The 18323-nt window shown below is 46.4% G+C and overlaps 2 protein-coding genes across 2 annotated transcripts in view; one reads left to right on the plus strand and one right to left on the minus strand.

Moving 5' to 3' along the window:
• The window catches only part of smpd5 (sphingomyelin phosphodiesterase 5), a 38956-nt gene extending 25672 nt beyond the window's left edge, over positions 1 to 13284 (plus strand). The window contains exons 5-8 of the mRNA XM_067968735.1: positions 8 to 97; positions 6555 to 6618; positions 9161 to 9320; positions 12188 to 13284. Of these exons, the coding sequence (XP_067824836.1) occupies positions 8 to 97; positions 6555 to 6618; positions 9161 to 9320; positions 12188 to 12322 (449 nt within the window). The 3' untranslated portion in view covers positions 12323 to 13284. The remainder of the gene's footprint in view (positions 1 to 7; positions 98 to 6554; positions 6619 to 9160; positions 9321 to 12187) is intronic.
• The window catches only part of fbxl6 (F-box and leucine-rich repeat protein 6), a 59257-nt gene continuing 52381 nt past the window's right edge, over positions 11448 to 18323 (minus strand). Inside the window, exon 10 of the mRNA XM_067968718.1 lies at positions 11448 to 11978. Within this exon, the coding sequence (XP_067824819.1) occupies positions 11663 to 11978 (316 nt within the window). The 3' untranslated portion in view covers positions 11448 to 11662. The remainder of the gene's footprint in view (positions 11979 to 18323) is intronic.

Here is an 18323-nt window from a genome sequence, read left to right on the forward strand (position 1 = left end):
GCTTTAGAGGATCAGTTAGAACAGCAGCATCAGATTTTCAACATGTACAAAGATCCCTGCTGCATTGGACCGGGTAAAGAAAAGCCCGGGGTCATAGGTTGGTACTCACCCCTTGCTCAGTCATTCATTGTGGTCCGTGGTCTGATTTATATCCAGTCCCCACTGTTTGCATTCACTCGATCGTGCCGACTGTAATTTATGCGATGGCCGGTATTAATGGGGTAATACTATGACTGTACTCTACTATATCCTGTAGGCCACTGTTGAAGTCGTCAGTGCTTAGTACAAACTGTAACCCCACACCACTTATAAGGGATTAGAAGGGTTTAAGTACACAAAAGGATCTTAAAAGGATCATTTACTTATGATTGTTCTTGCGTTCAGTGCATCTAGTGAATAAGCACAGGTGTTTCTGCATGAAATAAATTGGGAACTTAAGATGGCAATTACTCTCTAACAGGTATCCAGTTCTGAATACTGGTGAGGGAGAGGGTTCCTCTGCGGAGTGCAGCCAGAGCCAAGACCTTAGTACCATGGGTGGCTCAGTTGTACGGTGGGGGGGAGGAGAGGAGAGCAAAAGCGATAGGGGACTCTGGTTAGGGGAGCAGACAAGCGTTTCTGCGGCCGCAGACGTGATTCCAGGATGGTATGTTGACCCCCTGGTGCCAGGTTCAAGGATGTCACTGAGCGGCTGCAGAACATTCTGGCGGGGGGGTGGACAGCCATAGGTCGTGGTCCATATTGGTACCAACAAAATAGGCAGAAAGAGGGATGAGGTCCCGCAGGCAGATTTTAAGGAGTTAGGAAAGAGATTAAGAAGCAGGACCTCAAAGGTAGTAATCTCTGGATTGCTCCCAGTGCCACGCGCTAGTGAGCATAGAAGTAGGAGGATAGAGCAGATGAATGCGTGGCTGGAGAGATGGTGCAGGAGGGAGAGCTGTAGATTCCTGGGGCACTGGGACCAGTTCTGGGGAAGGTGGGACCTGTACAGGCCAGACAGGTTGCACCTCAACGGAGCTGGGACCAATGTCCTTGCGGGGAGGTTCACTAGTGCTGTGGGAGTGGGTTTAAACTAATTTGGCAGGGGGATGGGCACCAGGATGGAAAGGAGAAACAAGGGGCACAAAGGATTGGGGAGAAAAATAGCACTAAAGCAAGTAATAGTAAGTATTAGGTGGGATCAGACTAAGAGACAGTAAAAGAAAGTCTAAGACTGGTTTACAGTGCATGTGTGTAAACACACGAAGTGTGGTAAACAAGGTTGGTGAGCTGCAGGCGCAAATAGCCACATGGGAATACGATGTCGTGGCGACAATGGAGACCTGGCTCAAAAAAGGGCAGGATTGGGTACTAAATATTCCTGGATACAAGGTGTTCAGGAAAGATAGGGAAGGAAAAAAAAGGTAGGGGGGAGAGTGGCAGTATTGATTAAAGAGAATATAATTATACTGGAGAGAGAGGATGTCGTAGGTGGGTCAAGGACAGAATCTAATTGATTAGAGTTAAGAAATAAGAGATGACATTACACTATTGGGTGTATTCTATAGGCCACCAACTAGTGGGAAGGATATAGAGGAGCAAATTTGCAAGGAAATTACAGAGAGGTGCAAAAACCATAAGAGTAATGATAACTCGGGACTTCAACTATCCTAATATAGACTGGGATAACAATGATAATATAAGGGGCACAGAGGGGGAGGAATTTTTGAAATGTGACCAGGATAACTTTCTTAAACAATACGTTTGCAGCCCAACGAGGAAGGAGGCATTGCTCGACTTGGTTCTGGGGAATGAGGTGGGCCAAGTGGAGTAAGTGTCAGTGGGAGAGCATTTAGGGAACAGTGATCATAGTATCATAAGGTTTAGAATAGCTACGGAAAAGGACATGGACCACTCTAAAGTAAAAATACTCAATTGGAGGAGGGCCAATTTCAGTGGGATGAGAACAGATCTGGCCCGGGTAAATTGGAATCAAAGACTGGCAGGTAAGACTGTGATTGAACAATGGGCGGCCTTTAAAGAGGAGATGGTTCAGGTACAGTCTAGGTACATTCCCACGAGGGAAGAAAGGTAGGGCAACTAAAGCCAGAGCTCCCTGGATGACAAAAGAGATAGAGAGTAAGATGAAGCAGAAAAAAGGGCCATATGACAGATGTCAGGTTGATAACACAAGTGAGAACCAGGCTGAATATGGAAAGTTCAGAGGGGAAGTGAAAAAGGAAATAAGTGGGGCAAAGAGTGTATGAGAATAGACTGGCGGCCAACATAAAAGGGAATTCTACGGGATGTAAACAGTAAACGGGTAGTAAGAGGAGGGGTGGGGCCGAACAGGGACCAAAAAGAAGATCTAATCATGGAGGCAGAGGCATGGCTGAGGTACTAAATGAGTACTTTGCATCTTCTTTACCAAGGAAGAATCTGCTGCCACAATATCAATAAAGGAAGATGTAGTTGAGATACTGGATGGGCTAAAAATTGATAAAGAAGAGGTACTAGAAAGGCTAGCTATAATTAAAGTCGATAAGTCACCCGGTCTGGATGGGATGCATCCTAGGTTGCTGAGGGAAGTACGGGTGGAAATTGTGGAGATACTGGCCATAATCTTCCAAACATCCGTAGATACGGGAGTGGTGCCAGAGGACTGGAGAATTGCAAATGTTATAGCCTTTTTCAAAAAAGGCTGTAAGGATAAACCCAGCAACTATAGGCCAGTCAGTTTAATTTCAGTGGTGGGGAAACTTTTAGAAACGATAATCCGGGACAGAATTAACAGTCACTTGGATGTGGGTAGATTGTTTAGAGAAAGCCAGCATGGATTTGTTAAAGGCAAGTTGTATTTAACTAACCTGATAGAGTTTTTTGATGAGGTAACAGAGAGTGTACATGAGGGCAATGCAGTTGATGTGGTGTATATGGATTTTCAAAAGGGTTTGATAAAGTGCCACATTGTAGGCTTATCATCAAGATTGCGGCCCATGGAATAAAGGGGGCAGTAGCAACATGGATACAGAATTGGCTAAGGGACAGGAAACGGAGAGTAGTGGTGAACGGTTGTTTTTCGGACTGGAGGGATGTGTACAGTGGTGTTCCCCAGGGGTCGGTGATGGGACCACTGCTTTTCTTGATATATATTAATGACTTACACTTGGGTGTACAGGGCACAATTTCAAAATTTGCAAATGACACAAAACTTGGAAGGTAGTAAAGAGTGAAGAGGATAGTGATAGACTTCAAGAGGATATAGACAAGTTGGTGGCATGGGCGGACACGTGGCAGATGAAATTTGATGCAGAAAAATGCGAAGTGATACATTTCGGTAGGAAGAACGAGAGACAATATTAGCTAGAGGGCACAACTCTAAAAGGGGTACAGAAACAGGGGGATCTGGGGGTATTTGTGCACAAATCATTGAAGGTGGCAGGGCAGGTTGAGAAAATGGTTAAAAAAGCATACAGGATCCTGGGCTTTATAAATAGAGGCGTAGAGTATCAAAGTACGGAAGTCATGATGAACCTTTATAAAACGCTGGTTTGGCCACAACTAGAGTATTGTGTCCAGTTCTGGGCACTGCACTTTAGGAAAGATGTGAAGGCCTTAGAGAGGGTGCAGAAGAGATTTACTAGAACGATTCCAGGGAGGAGGGACTTTAGTTACGTGGATAGACTGGAGAAGCTGGGGCTGTTCTCCTGGGAACAGAGACGGTTGTGAGGAGATTTGATAGAGGTATTCAAAATCATGAAAAGTTTAGACAGAGTAGATAGAGAGAAACTGTTCCTGTTGGCGGAAGGGTCAAGGACCAGAGGATGTAGATTTAAGGTGATTGGCAAAAGAACCAAAGGTGACATGAGGAAAAACTTTCTTACACAGCGAGTGGTTAGGATCTGGAATGCACTGCCCGAGGGGGTGGTGGAGGCAGATTCAATCATGGCCTTCAAAAGGGAACTGGATAAGTACTTGAAAGGAAAAAATTTGCAGGGTCACGGGGAAAGGGCGGGGGAGTGGGACTAACTGGATTGCTCTTGCATAGAGCCGGCGTGGACTCGATGGGCCGAATGGCCTCCTTCAGTGCTGTAAACTTTCTGTAATTCTATGAAATGGATAATGGTTATCGCTCTTTGGCTGATATAGGCGACTGCCCATTTTAAACATGCCTGTTTTAAGTGCTGGGGACGGTAATGTTTTTTAACTCTAGCTTTAGAGGATGAAAACATTTGCCTGATTATCGTGTCTCAAGGTAGAGAATAAAGCTCCAGATATCAGACGTGTCGATATCTAGTTACGAAATACAGACCGGGTGTTTCCCACAGGGAGGGATTGAAAGCCCTCAGATAAACCAATCCCAAGTGGTGATTTAATGTCCTTCCCACGATGAGCACTGGTGAAGAGGCTCAGGGAACTGAAAGAAAGAAAGGACTGGGAGGTAGAACCACCAACAACAGCAGCATTTGTATTGGCCAAAAGGGTGGGTTTTAAGGAGGGTTTTAAGGGAGGTGGAGAGGTGGAGGGGAATTCCAGAGCGTGGGACCTAGACGGCTGAAGGCACGGCCACCAATGGTGAGGTGAAGGAGCGGGGGGCGGAGCACAGCAGGCCAGAGTCAGAGGAATGAAGTGTTTGGGTGGTGGTTGTAGGGCTGGAGGAGGTTACAGAGATAGGGAGGGGTGAGGCCATGAAGGGAATTAAACACATGGTTGAAAAAATTTTGGTGTGGCGATTTGAAAGTTCCTGATGTGAGTAAACAGCCTCCCAGAATTGGGCAATTTGTCTCAGTCCCAGGACTGGCAGAACGTTCAGTTCAGTTCAGAATATGACAGCACGGGGATCAAATCTGATTTTTAATATATTGTGAAGAGAATCTATGGGATGGATATGTGGGTGATGATTGTGTGGAGCCAGAGGAGAGCTGACCTGAATGAAAAGTTACATAAACAACGAGCTAAATGTAACCACTTCACACCTGGAGTTATAAATCACAGAAACAGATTGTCCCAATGCAGTGAACTTGGAGTTAGTTGAAGCATTTGAAAAAGGGATGGATTTTGGAATCAGCAAGGGGTAGAGATGGGCCTGGCGTCTGGAACTCCATACCCCAAAAAGCTGTTGAGGCAGGGGGGCAATTGGAAATTTCAAAACTGAGATTGATAGATTATTGTCAGGCAAGGGTATTAAGGGATATGGAACCAAGGTGGGTAGATGGAGTTAAGATACAGGTCAGCCATGATCTAATTGAATGATGGAACAGGCTCAAGGGGCTGAATGGCCTACTCCTGTTCCTAATAAGAGGAGGGTTAAAATGGTGTTAGCTGATTTTAGAACATTTCAGTAAGGGAGTGGCCTTAACCATCTGACTAGGCTTTCCTCGTATTCAATAGATCCAACCCAGGGAACCTCAAGGGGCAATTGACACTCCAAATCTGTCCAAAGTGGTGGACTGATAGTTCGTAAGCACTTTATTCGGGCCACTGCTCTTTTTGATATATATTAATGACCTGGACTTGGGTATATAATTTCAAAGCTTACAGATGACACGAAACTCGGAAATGTAGTGAACAATGTGGAGAATAGTAACAGACTTAAGGAGGACAGAGACTGGTGAAATGGGCAGACACATGGCAGATGAAATTTAACGCAGAGAAGTGTGAGGTGATACGTTTTGGTAGGAAGAATGAGGAGAGGCAATATAAACTAAATGGTACAATTTTAAAGGGGGTGCAGGAACAGAGAGACCTGGAGATGCACATACACAAATCTTTGAAGGTGGCAGGACAAGTTGAGAAGGCTGTTTTTTTTTAAAAAGGCATACGGGACCCCGGGCTTTATTAATAGAGGCATAGAGTACAAAACTTTTATGAAACACTAGTTAGGCCTCAGCTGGAGTATTGTGTTCAATTCTGGGCATCACACTTTAGGAAGGATGTCAGGGCCTTGGAGAGGGTGTCGAAGAGATTTACTAGAATGGTACCAGGGATGAGGGACTTCAGTTATGTGGAAAGACTGGAGAAGCTGGGGTTGTTCTCCTTAGAACAGAGAAGGTTCAGAAGAGATTTGATAGAGGTGTTCAAAATCATAAACAGTTTTGATAGAGTAAATAAGGAGAAACTGTTTCCAGTGACAGAGGGTCGGTAACCAGAGGACACAGATTTAAGGTCATCGGGAAAAGAACCAGAGGCGACATGAGGAAACATTTTTTTATGCAGCGAGTTGTTATGATCTGGAATGCACTGCCTGAAAGAGTGGTGGAATCAGATTCAATAGTAACTTTCAAAGTGAATTGGATAAATACTTGAAGCGAAAAAATTTACAAGACTATGGGGAACAAGTCGGCGGATTGAGACTAATTGGATAGCTCTTTCAAAGAGCCGGCACAGGCACGATGGGCCGAATGGCTGTTTCCTGTGCTGTACTTATAATGCACGGTCCTGTTATTGCCATTCAATTCATTGGTACATCAGAAGTCTAATGGCAGATGCTCAAAAGGATCATCTGGATGAAAGGGAACATCTTGTGACTCACAAGGATGCTCTTATATTAAGAGGCTTGTCCTATTTTTTCTTAGGTACTCTGTTAGAGCAAAGAACCATGTATGAAGATCCAGTGATCAGCCCAGAAAACTTGCAGAGGTGAGTATTGGGCAAGAGAGAGGGGAGAGCAAATAGCAGAACTGAGCCCAACTACAAAGATCCCAGCTCTTAAGTGTCAGCCGTGGCTCATTGGTAGCACTCTTGCCTCTGAGTCAGAAGGTCATTGGTTCAAGCCCCACTCCAGAGACTTGAGCGCATAATCTAGGCTGACACTCCCAGTGCAGTATTGAGGGAGTGCTGCACTGTCAGAGGTGCCGTCTTTCGGATGAGATGCTAAACCAAGGCCTCATCTGTCCCCTCAGGTGAACCTAAAAGAGCCCATGGCACTATTTCAAAGAAGGGGTGTTCTTTCGGTGTCCTGGCCAATATTTATCCCTCAACCAACGCCTAAAAACAGATTAACCGGTCATTTATCTCATTGCTGTTTGTGGGACCTTGCTGTGTGCAAATTGGCTGCCCTGTTTCCTACATTACAACAGTGATTAAATGTCAAAAAGTACTTCATTGGCTCGGAATGTCCTGAGGTTGTGAAAGGTGCTATATACATGCAAGGCATTTCTTTTTTCTGAATTGCTTACCCACCTCACAGTCACTGCACTTCAAATAACTCATCGTGCGTGAATCATAGAGTCATAGAGTTATACAGCACGGATAGAGGCCCTTCGGCCCATCGTGTCCGTGCCGGCCATCAAGCCCATCAAGCAGGGCTTGAACCAATGACCTTCTGACTCAGAGGCAAGAGTGCTACCAATGAGCCACGGCTGACACTCTGAGATATTTCTATAAATGGAGTAGCTGACTTATACCTGTGTCTGCCTCTCTCTCCTTAGCCTGATAGTTCAGGAGATATCGGCATAGTAGTTGAGTCGTATTCTCCAGGATAATCCCAGGATTGAGTGCCCTGCTTCAGACAGTTCAGGGACTGTGTGAATGTTGGGGCAGGGGAGAAGATTGAAAAGAAGAAAAGATCCAACTCCCTGAATATTTTAATACATAAAACCTCTGCGTAATTCTGATTGATAGTTAACAAATTGTTGTTGCGTCCATAGTGTACAGGCCACAGTGTGAGAGGGAGCAACTTTACAGAGTGGCTTTGGTCAGGAATGGTGGAGCAGGCTCGAGGGGCTGAATGGCCTACTCCTGTTCCTATGTTCCAAAGCCATGTAAAGGCACCCGAGCTCTGCAACCTGGACCTTGAAGCCCAGGCCTAGTCGTGATATTTCTTATTCACTAGTTTGTCCCGTTTTCGTACGTCTTTGGAAAGGGTGTTGTTGCCTCATTGGATAGGGCTGATCCCAGAATACCCAAGGCTGGAAATTCCTGAGGCAGCCTCCAGGGGGCAGAGCTGAACTTGAACTTGCCCCGAGCCCTGTCCCAAATCCCGGGGGGTCAGCATGCTCTTGGTTGATCGACTGCTCTGCCATTGATTGCTGTGGGGAAGCCGACCTTTGAACTGACCGGATCGCCCCGCTTCCACCAGGTTCCCGTCACGCAGGCGCAAGTAGCTTCGGGGGGTGCAACTGGGCGGGAATATCCGGAGGACGGTGTCATCCCACCAGTCCCACCCCTTCTGTAATGCCTGCACGGGAGGGGCGGGCATGAGATGCGCCCACTCCCCCTCCCAATGTAAAAAGGGGGCGGAGTTATTACGTCCGAGTCCCACCAGGAATTTCTCGCCCAAACTTTGTGGCCTCTCTCTAGAATGACGGAATTTCAGGGCTCTTAGTCTGGGCAACTTAGGATGTGTGTAACCCTCCAGCAACCTGATAGAGCCCAGGAGGGCCTTGGGCAAGCTGGCTTAGGTTAGGCATGACCCTGCTCACCGTTGGGATGAGGGGGTTATCTTATGAGGAAAGGTTGGACAAGTTGGGCCTGTATACACTGGAGTTTAGAAGAATGAGAGGCGATCTTATTGAAACATACAAGACCCTGAGGGGACGAGAAGGGGTAGATGCTGAGAGGATGTTTCCCCTTGTGGGAGAGACTAGAACTAGGGGCCACAGTTTAAAAATAAGGGGTCTCCCATTTAAGACGGAGATGAGGAGAAATTTTTTCTCTGAGGGTCGTGAGTCTGTGGAACTCCCTTCCCCAGAGAGCGGTGGAGGCAGGGTCATTGAATATTTTTAAGGCGGAGTTAGATAGATTCCTGATTAACAAGGGAGTCAAAGGTTATAGTAGGTAGACGGGAAAGTAGGGTTGAAGTCACAATCAGATCAGCCGTGATCTTATCAAATGACAGAGCAGGCTCCAGGGGCCGAATGGCCTACTCCTGCTCTTAATTTGTATGTACGTATGTTTCTGGTGGTTGCAGACGTGTTAGGGTGTGTTAGCTGCAGTTCCCAGCTCCGTGAGAGTTGGATCTTGCTCGTGTTTGTGGGTTACCATGTTAAGGTGGGCGGGGGGGGGGGGGGGGGGAAGAGGGGATAGTGTGTTCCAAATACTTGGTGTATCAGCAATGGAATGACTTTCTGAACCTGATCCTAATCCAGGAACAGGGACCAGAGAAGACGGAGGACTGGTTAATTGACACCAAGTTTGGGTTTTTTATATAAAAAAACACAACTGTTTTCAATCCTTTCAGGGCCTTGGAGATTGGGGAATTGAGGAAACAGTACCTGGCCTTCCCCGTTAACCCCACTATCAACACCGCCGACAACGTGGAGTCGGGGACTGTGGGAGGTGGACGCAGGATCGATTACATGCTGTATCGGGAAGACACTGTCGCAAAGGAAGTGACAACTGTGAGTGAACAGTGTGCTGTATCCTAAATCGCACCAAGTCCCGTTCACCCATCACCCCTGTGCTCGCTGACCTACATTGGCTCCCAGTCCGGGAACGCCTGGATTTTAAAATTCTCATCCTTGTTTTCAATTCCCCTCCATGGCCTCGCCCCTCCCTATCTCTGTAACCTCCTCCAGCCCCACAACCCTCCGAGATCTCTGCGCTCCTCCAATTCTTGCCTGTTGCGCGTCCCCAATTTTAATCACTGCACCATTGGCGGCCATGCCTTCAGCTGCCCTAGGCCCTAAGCTCTGGAATTCCCTCCCTAAACCTCTCCGCCTCTCTCTCCTCCTTTAAGACACTCCTTAAAACCTACCTCTTTGACCAAGCTTTTGTACACCTGTCCCAATATCTCCTGATGGGGCTCGGTGTCAAATTTTGTCTGAAAACGCTCCTGTGAAGCGCCTTGGGACGTTTTACTACGTTTAAAGGAGTGATATAAATGCAGGTTGTTATTACTGTTGGTATTAAGTTGTTATAACAGTGATCTTACTCAATCACGGTTTATTCTCAAAAATGGGTAGGGGATGAGAAACTCTGGGGCTAGGGTTTGTAATATGTTTATATTCGGGATGTGGACAACACGGGTAAAGCCATCCCTATAGCGATTGAACTTACAACTGAGTGGCTTGCTTAGGCCACTATAGAGGGCATAGTGGGCGCAAAATTGGGCCGTGTGGCACCGGTTGTTTCAGCGCTACATGGTCGCTCCAGCATCCAAAATGGCGTCTTGGATGCGCACGCATGTTTCTAGCGTGACGTGCGCCGAACGCCATCTTGGTATAGAACGCTGGAATCTGTACAGTAGAGAGAAAATGGCTTCAACCAGTGTGCAACGCTGATTTAAAGTGCTAAGTCCTAAAATGGTGTCTAACGCTCAACTCAACTCAACGCGCAGTCTTAATCCCCACCATCTGAACGTGTTTTAGAGTACCTGGATGACCCCACCGCCCCACCAGCGCTATTTAAAGGGGCCATGCAGGATTTACAGGTTAGTGGCTGGATTATTGCTTCTGGCTGCCGAGACATTTGTAACTTTTATTGGAGCTCTCCTAGACTTCAATACTAGAACGTGGGGACATAGCCTAACATTTAGAGTCAGGACGTGCAGGAGTGAAGTTAGGAAATGCTTCTACACGCAAAGGGTGGGAGAGGTTTGGAACTTTGTTCTGCAGACGGCAGTTGATGCTAGCTCACTTGTGAATGTTAAATCTGAGACTGATAGATTTCTGTGAACCAAGGGTGTTAAGGGATATGGGGCTAAGGTGGGTATATGGAGTTAGGTCACAGGTCCACCATGATCTCATTGAATGGTGGAACAGGCTCAAGGGGCTAAATGGCACTGCCACTTGCTGCCTCCTGGTATGTGCCACCTTCTCCTGCAAGAAAGCGGGACGTATATCTGGGCAATGTGCCTGTTATGGTTGAATAGCTGCCAGTGTGGGTGGGCGGCTCGAAAGAGTGCTAATGTGTAAGGGTGAGAGGAAGCATCTGGTTGGAAGAGTTGAGTACTGATGGAAAGTGTGAATTGCATTGATTCCACATGCAAGGCCTGGAATGGAACGCTGATTGCAGGTAAGTCCTCAGGTGGGCCGAAACTTGCCTGCGCAGGGGTCATTGGGCGCGGGGTAATAGCACATCACACTACCTGCGCCCAAAAACGGCACTTATCCATTTTTTTTCCCCCACCTGCGTATCTGCAACATAGTGTGAGCTTTGATGGGAAATGTCAACAGGCTATTCCTCCACGGAGAGGAGTGGGGCAGCCCAAGCGGATACCGGTCCTGTCTGTACGCACTTCGACAGGGGTCGCTGACTGACAGTCGGGAATGGGAGTACGGGCCTATTTTCCTCTCGTTAACCGAGACACACTTCAATACCCCGAGTACTGCCCTTGTCTGTAAGGCTCAGTTAGATGAACGCGCTGAGCCATCGGGTAGCGGGGAGGCACAGATTTGATGGCCAGTGTCTTTGCCAGTCACATCCTGTGTGTTGCTTGGCGGAAGAAAAAGAAAAGATGGCAGGCAAAATAAAAATACTCATTAATCTACCAAACAACTCAGGCTGCAGATCTTTTATTTTGGGAGGGGTACGAGTTATATAAAGACCAAATCCCATACGCGCAGCCGATGATCGAGTCTCCCAACGGTCAGTGTATACTTGGATGATCGGCCCTCTATAACACGATAGGTATCACAAGGGCTTTTGCAGTTTATGTCCTTTCAACCCAAGAAATGTACTGCCTTGCGGGATACTGCAGAGAGTTTTACAAAATGTATTTTTCGTTCCGCATACCCGTCCTCTAAAAGCGCTCGGGGTCAATCCTGTGGGTCTCACAGTGGCTGTGCTTCGTTGCGAGCCCAGACGGTGAGAGTCGGGGGCAATTTGACCAGGGGTGGGGGGGAGGAGATGGAGTTGGGGCTGGTGCGCGCACACTTTCGAGCAGCAGTTGCTGAACAGACGAAGTCCTGGCTCTTGATTCGCTTTTTGCTCTTCCCCCACCCGCGGCTGCTGAAGGAGACTGACTGAAATGAACCGGAAACCTTTCCAGCTCTGAGTGACTCCGTTCCATCTTAGGTCGTGCATTAATTGAGCCATCGAGACGACCCTGTGCTTTCCTTTTTTAAAAAAAAATGTTATGAACTGATTAACGCCCACCCACTCACGTTTCATTCTTTAGGCAATAAATGGCAGTAAATTGTTTTAATTATCCTAATTTATTTGTGGTGGTAGGTAATTATCCTAATTTATTTGCGGTGGTGGGTAATTATCTAAATTTATTCATAGAGGGGAGTGATTATATTAATTTATGTATTCTCCGTGACAGGAACTGGAGGAGTTCACCTTTATCACCCAGCTGGCTGGACTATCTGACCACCTTCCTGTTGGAATGAGACTCTTCATTTCCATGGCAACAGAGGAAGGAGACAATGTGAACCATGATTTTGCTGATGAACTTTGATTTTGTCTCACCCCCCCACAGAAAAGAGACTGACTGGAAAAAGTGCCAAACGCTTCAGAAAAGTGTACAAAAGAAGAATATCTTCGAACTGATACTATTTTTAAAAATATGAATAAAAATATTGAGAAATTCTGATGGTCTGTCCAGCACAGGAAATGTGATTATTGAAGAGAATTCTTTCCCTCATCAAGATGAGGGATGTTGATGCTGGAGAATGGAACACTTACCACGTCAGACACTCGGACTCCACATTGAACACGCCAGGATCAAGTGCAGAGTGAAGCCCCCATCCACTCTCTGCCAATCAGAGACCTTCGCTCCAACTCCAGGAGCCCCAATGTGATCTTTTTGTTGTATTTCTCATCCTGTGGCCTTTGAGTAAGATTACCAATCTATTGCCAAATGAGTCTGTTCTGTGCTGCCTGCACATTCCTGCTACTTAAGGCTGCACAAAGGCATTCCCATGCAACGCCTGCAGGTAAAGAAAATTTTCCTCTTGTCCTGGAGGTCGGGTCACTAACTCTGGTTGGATGTATTTCCTGGAGGTTTTGTCACATGACCTCCCACCACCCCACCTGGTTTAAACAGCATTTTACCAATATTTTCATAACTAATAAATGAAAGTGTTTAAAAAAAGAAAAAAATACACACCATTTTTTTTTGATGCCTCTATGGTTTTCCTCCTAGGTATTGCTCTCCGAAGTGTCCAGGAGATTAAACTTTAATTCCTGGAGATTCCAGGATAATCTTGGAGGGTTGGCAATCCTACCCAGAGGTAACAGGCTAAGTGTATAACCCACTGCATCATCCATTTACCCCATTGTTTATTGGTTTGAGTGAATGAGGCACATTCACTTCATATGCATTAACTTTTCAAAAATGGATTTTGAAATGACTGTTTTCTCTGACGGTGCAGTGGCTGGGAGGAGATTGGATAATTAAACTTAAACCTTCCCTTCAAACTGAAGATTCTCTTTCCTGACTGATGTTACATTAATAATAAAATGTCAAGTCAATTTGGACTGAAAAAGTAACCGGAATCCAAATTTGAATAACGTGCTTAGCAGGTATTGAACACTGACCTTTCACTTCACAAATGCAGCCCCGGACTGATGGCATAAAAGTCTCTTTTAGGTGTCAGCTGTGGCTCAGTGGGCAGCACTCTCGCCTGAGTCAGAAGGTCGTGGGTTCAAGACCTACTCCAGAGACTTGTACGTAGGCCAGGGTGACACTCCAGTGCAGTACGGAAGGAGTGCTGCCGTCTTTTGGATGAGACGTTAAACCAAGGCCCTGACTGCACTCTCGGGTGGAAGTAAAAGATCCCATGGCACTATTCAAAGAAGTGCAGGGATATTCTCCCAGGTATCCTGTGCAATATTTATCCCTCAACCAAAATCATTAAAAACAAATTATCTAGTCATTTATCTCATTGCTGTTTGGGGGAACCTTACAAATTGGCTGCCGTGTTTCCCTACAATAGTGACTGCACTTCAAAGAAAAAGTACTTCATTGGCTCTCCTCAGGTCATAAATGGTGGTTATATAAAATGCAAGTCCTTTCTCTTTACTGACTTATACCATCCATCCATGCTCCTAGTCATCCAGGGGGCTCTAGATTTGGCAGTCCCACCCTTTTTCTTTGTGGGAACATGTTTACTCTTTCCCTTGAATGCCGCCCACTCCTCTGACACTAATTTACCTTCAAGTAGCTGTTTCCAGTCCACTTTTGCTAAATCACTTCTCAGCTTAGTAAAATTGGCCTTTCCCCAATTTAGAACTTTTACTCCTGTTCTATCTTTGTCCTTTTCCATAACTATGCTAAATCTAACTGAATTATGATCACTACCAGCAAAATTCTCTCCCACTGATACGCCTTCCACCTGCCCAGCTTCATTTCCTAAAACTAAATCCAGAACTGCCCCCTCTCTTGTTGGGCTTGCTATGTACTGGCTATAAAAGTTCTCCTGAATGCAATTTAAGAATTCTGCGCCCTCTATACTATTCGCAATGTTTGTATCCCAGTTGTTATTAGGGTAGTTGAAATCTCCTACTATTACTGTCCTATTGTTCTTGCACTTCTCAGAAATGTGCCTAAATATTTGCTCTTCTATCTCCCTTTGACTGGGGGCCTATAGTACACTCCCAGCAGTATGACTGCCCCTTTTTTGTTCCTTAGCTCAACCCATATGGCCTCATTTGACGATCCTTCCAACATATCATCCCTCCTCACAACTGTAATTGATTCCTCAACCAAAATTGTCACCCCCTCCTTTTTTTTATCCCCTTCTCTATCTCGTCTGAAAACTCTAACCAGAAACGTTGAGCTGCCATTCCTGCCCCTCTTTAAGCCATGTTTCTGTAATAGCTAAGATATCGTACTGCCACATGTCTATCTGTGCACTCAGCTCATCTGCCTTCTTCACTATACTCCCTGCATTAATCAAGGACAGTCAGCATAGATTTGTTAAGGGAAGGTCGTGCCTGACTAACTTGATTGAATTTTTTGAGGAGGTAACAAGGAGGGTCGATGAGGGTAGCGCGTTTGATATAGTCTACATGGATTTTAGCAAGGCTTTTGACAAGGTCCCACATGGCAGACTGGTCAAAAAGTACAAGCCCATGGGATCCAAGGGAAAAGTGGAAAATTGGATTCAAAATTGGCTCAGTGACAGGAAGCAAAGTGTAATGGTCAACAGATGTTTTTGCGACTGGAAGGCTGTTTCCAGCGGGGTTCCACATGGCTCAGTACTCTGTTCCTTGCTTTTTGTGGTATATATTAATGATTTGGACTTAAATGTAGAGGGCATGAGTAAGAAGTTTGCAGATGATACAAAAATTGGCCGTGTGGTTGATAGTGAGGAGGAAAGCTGCAGACTGCAGGAAGATATCAGTGGACTGGTCAGGTGGGCAGAAAAGTGGCAAATGGAATTCAATCCGGAGAAGTGTGAGGTAATGCATTTGGGGAGGGCAAACAAGGCAAGGGAGTACTCAATAAATGGGAGGAGACTGAGAGATGTAGAGGAACAAAGGGACCTTGAAGTGCATGTCCACAGATCAGTGAAGGTAGCAGAACAGGTAGATAAGGTGGTTAAGAAGGCATATGGAATGCTTTCTTTTATTAGCTGAGGCATAAAATATAAGAGCAGGGAGGTTATGCTGGAACTGTATAAAACATTGATTAGGCCACAGCTTGAGTACTGCACACAGTTCTAGTCACCACATTACAGGAAGGATGTAATCGAGGGTATGGAGGAGATTTATGAGGATGTTGCCAGGGCCGGAGAATTTTAGCTATGAGGAAAGATTGGGTAGTCTGGGGTTGTTCTCTTTGGAACAGGGGAGGCTGAGGGGAGATTTAATTGAGGTGTACAAAATTATGAGGGGCCTAGATAGAGTGGATAGGAAGGACCTATTTCCCTTAGCAGAGAGGTCAATGACCAGGGGGCATAGATTTAAAGTAATTGGTAGAAGGATTAGAGGGGAGCTGAGGAAAATGTTTTCACCCAGAGGGTGGTGGGGGTCTGGAACTCACTGCTTGAAAGTGTGGTCGAGGCAGAAACCCTCAACTCATTTAAAAAGTACATGGATATGCACCTGAAGTGCCGTGACCTACAACCTACAGCCAAGTGCTAGAAAGTGGGATTAGGCTGGGTGGCTCATTTTCAGCCGGCGCGGACACGATGGGCCGAATGGCCTCCTTCTGTGCCGTAAATATTCTATGATGCTATTAATCCGTGCCTTTCTAAATGACGGTGTATAATGTCCCTCAGAATTTTTTTCTAATAATTTGCCCACTACCGAGGTTAGACTGACAGTCCATCCCTTTCTCCCTTTTTAAACAATGGTACAATGTTAGCAGTCCTCCAATCCTCTGGCACCACGCCTGTAGCCAGAGACTATTGGAAAATGATGGTCAAAGCCTCCGCTATTTCCTCCCGAGCTTCTCTTGACAGCCTGGGATACATTTCATCCGGTCTTGTGATTTATCTACTTTCAAAGATGCTAAACCCCTTAAATAAAATCTAGAAAAAAAAACTTGTATCAGTAAAGGAACCATGGAACTACCGGATTGTCGTAAAAACCCATCCGGTTCACTAATGTCCTTTAGGGAAGGAAACCTTCCATCCTTACCCGGTCCAGCCTATATGTGATTCCAGACCCACAGCAATGTGGTTGATTCTTAATCGCCCTCTGAAATGGCCTAGCAAGCCACTCAGTTGTACAATCTCGCTACAAAACATCGTAAGAGGAATGAAACCGGACGGACCACCCAGCATCGGACACGACAAAGGCAAACCAAGTCCTCCTCACTGACATCTAGGGACTTGTGCCAAAATTGGGAGAGCTGTCCCACAGACCAGTCAAGCAACAGCCTGACATAGCCATACTCACGGAATCATACCTTTCAGCCAACATCTCAAACTCTTCCATCACCATCCCTGGGTATGTCCTGTCCCACCGGCAGGACAGACCCACCAGAGGTGGCGGTACAGTGATATAGTCAGGAGGGAGTGGCCCTGGGAGTCCTCAACATTGACTCTGGACCCCATGAAATCTCGTGGCATCATGTCAAACATGGGCAAGGAAACCTCCTGCTGATTACCACCTACCGTCCTCCCTCAGCTGATGAATCAGTCCTCCCCCATGTAGAGCACGACTTGGAGGAAGCACGGAGGGTAGCAAGGGCACAGAATGTACTCTGGGTGGGGGACTTCAATGTCCATCGCCAAGAGTGGCTCGGTAGCACCACTACTGACCGAGCTGGCCGAGTCCTGAAGGACATAGCTGCCAGACTGGGCCTGCGGCAGGTGTTGAGCGAACCATCACAAGGCAAAAACCTACTTGACCTCGTCCTCACCAAACTACCTGTCCCAGATGCATCTGTCCATGGAGATATTGGTAGGAGTGACCACCGCACAGTCCTGGTGGAGACAAAGTCCCGTCTTCACACTGACACCATCCAACGTGTTAAATGGGATAGATTCAGAACAGATCTAGCAGTTCAAAACTGGGCATCCATGAGGCGCTGTGGGCCATCAGCAGCAGTATAATTGTATTCCAGCACAATCTGTAAACTCGTGGCCCGGCATATTCCTCATTCTACCATTACCATCAAGCCAGGGGATCACCTTGGTTCAATGAGGAGTGTAGAAGAGCATGCCAGGAGCAGCACCAGGCGTACCTAAAAATGAGGTGCCAACCTGGTGAAGCTACAACACAGGACTACATGCATGCTGAACAGCAGTAGCAACATGCTATAGACAGAGATAAGCGATTCCACAACCAATGGATCAGATCAAAAGCTCTGCAGTCCTGCCACATCCAGTCGTGAATGGTGGTGGACAATTAAACAACTAACGGGAGGAGGAGGCTTTGTGACCATCCCCATCCTCAATGATGACAGAGTCCAGCACATGAGTGCAAAAGACAAGGTTGAAGCGTTTGCAACCATCTTCTGCCAGAAATGCAGAGTGGATGATCCATCTCGGCCTCCTCCCGATATCCCCACCATCACAGAAGCCAGTCTTCAGCCAATTCGATTCACTCCACGTGATATCAAGAAATGGCTGAGTGCACTGGATACAGCAAAGGCTATGGGCCCCAACAACATCCCGGCTTTAGTGCTGAAGACTTGTGCTCCAGAACTAGCTGCGCCTCTAGCCAAGCTGTTCCAGTACAGCTACAACACTGGCATCTACCCAACAATGTGGAAAATTGTCCAGGTATGTCTTGTCCACAAAAAGCAGGACAAATCCAATCCGGCCAATTACCACCCCATCAGTCTACTCTTAATCATCAGCAAAGTGATGGAAGGTGTCGTCGACAGTGCTATTAAGCGGCACTTACTCACCAATAACCTGCTCACCAATGCTCAGTTTGGGTTCCGCCAGGACCACTCGTCTCCAGACTTCATTACAGCCTTGGTTCAAACATGGACAAAAGAGCTGAATTCCAGAGGTGAAGTGAGAGTAACTGCCCTTGACATCAAGGCAGCATTTGAT

Source organism: Heptranchias perlo, chromosome 2 (assembly GCF_035084215.1).
Source record: "Heptranchias perlo isolate sHepPer1 chromosome 2, sHepPer1.hap1, whole genome shotgun sequence".
NCBI lineage: Eukaryota > Metazoa > Chordata > Chondrichthyes > Hexanchiformes > Hexanchidae > Heptranchias > Heptranchias perlo.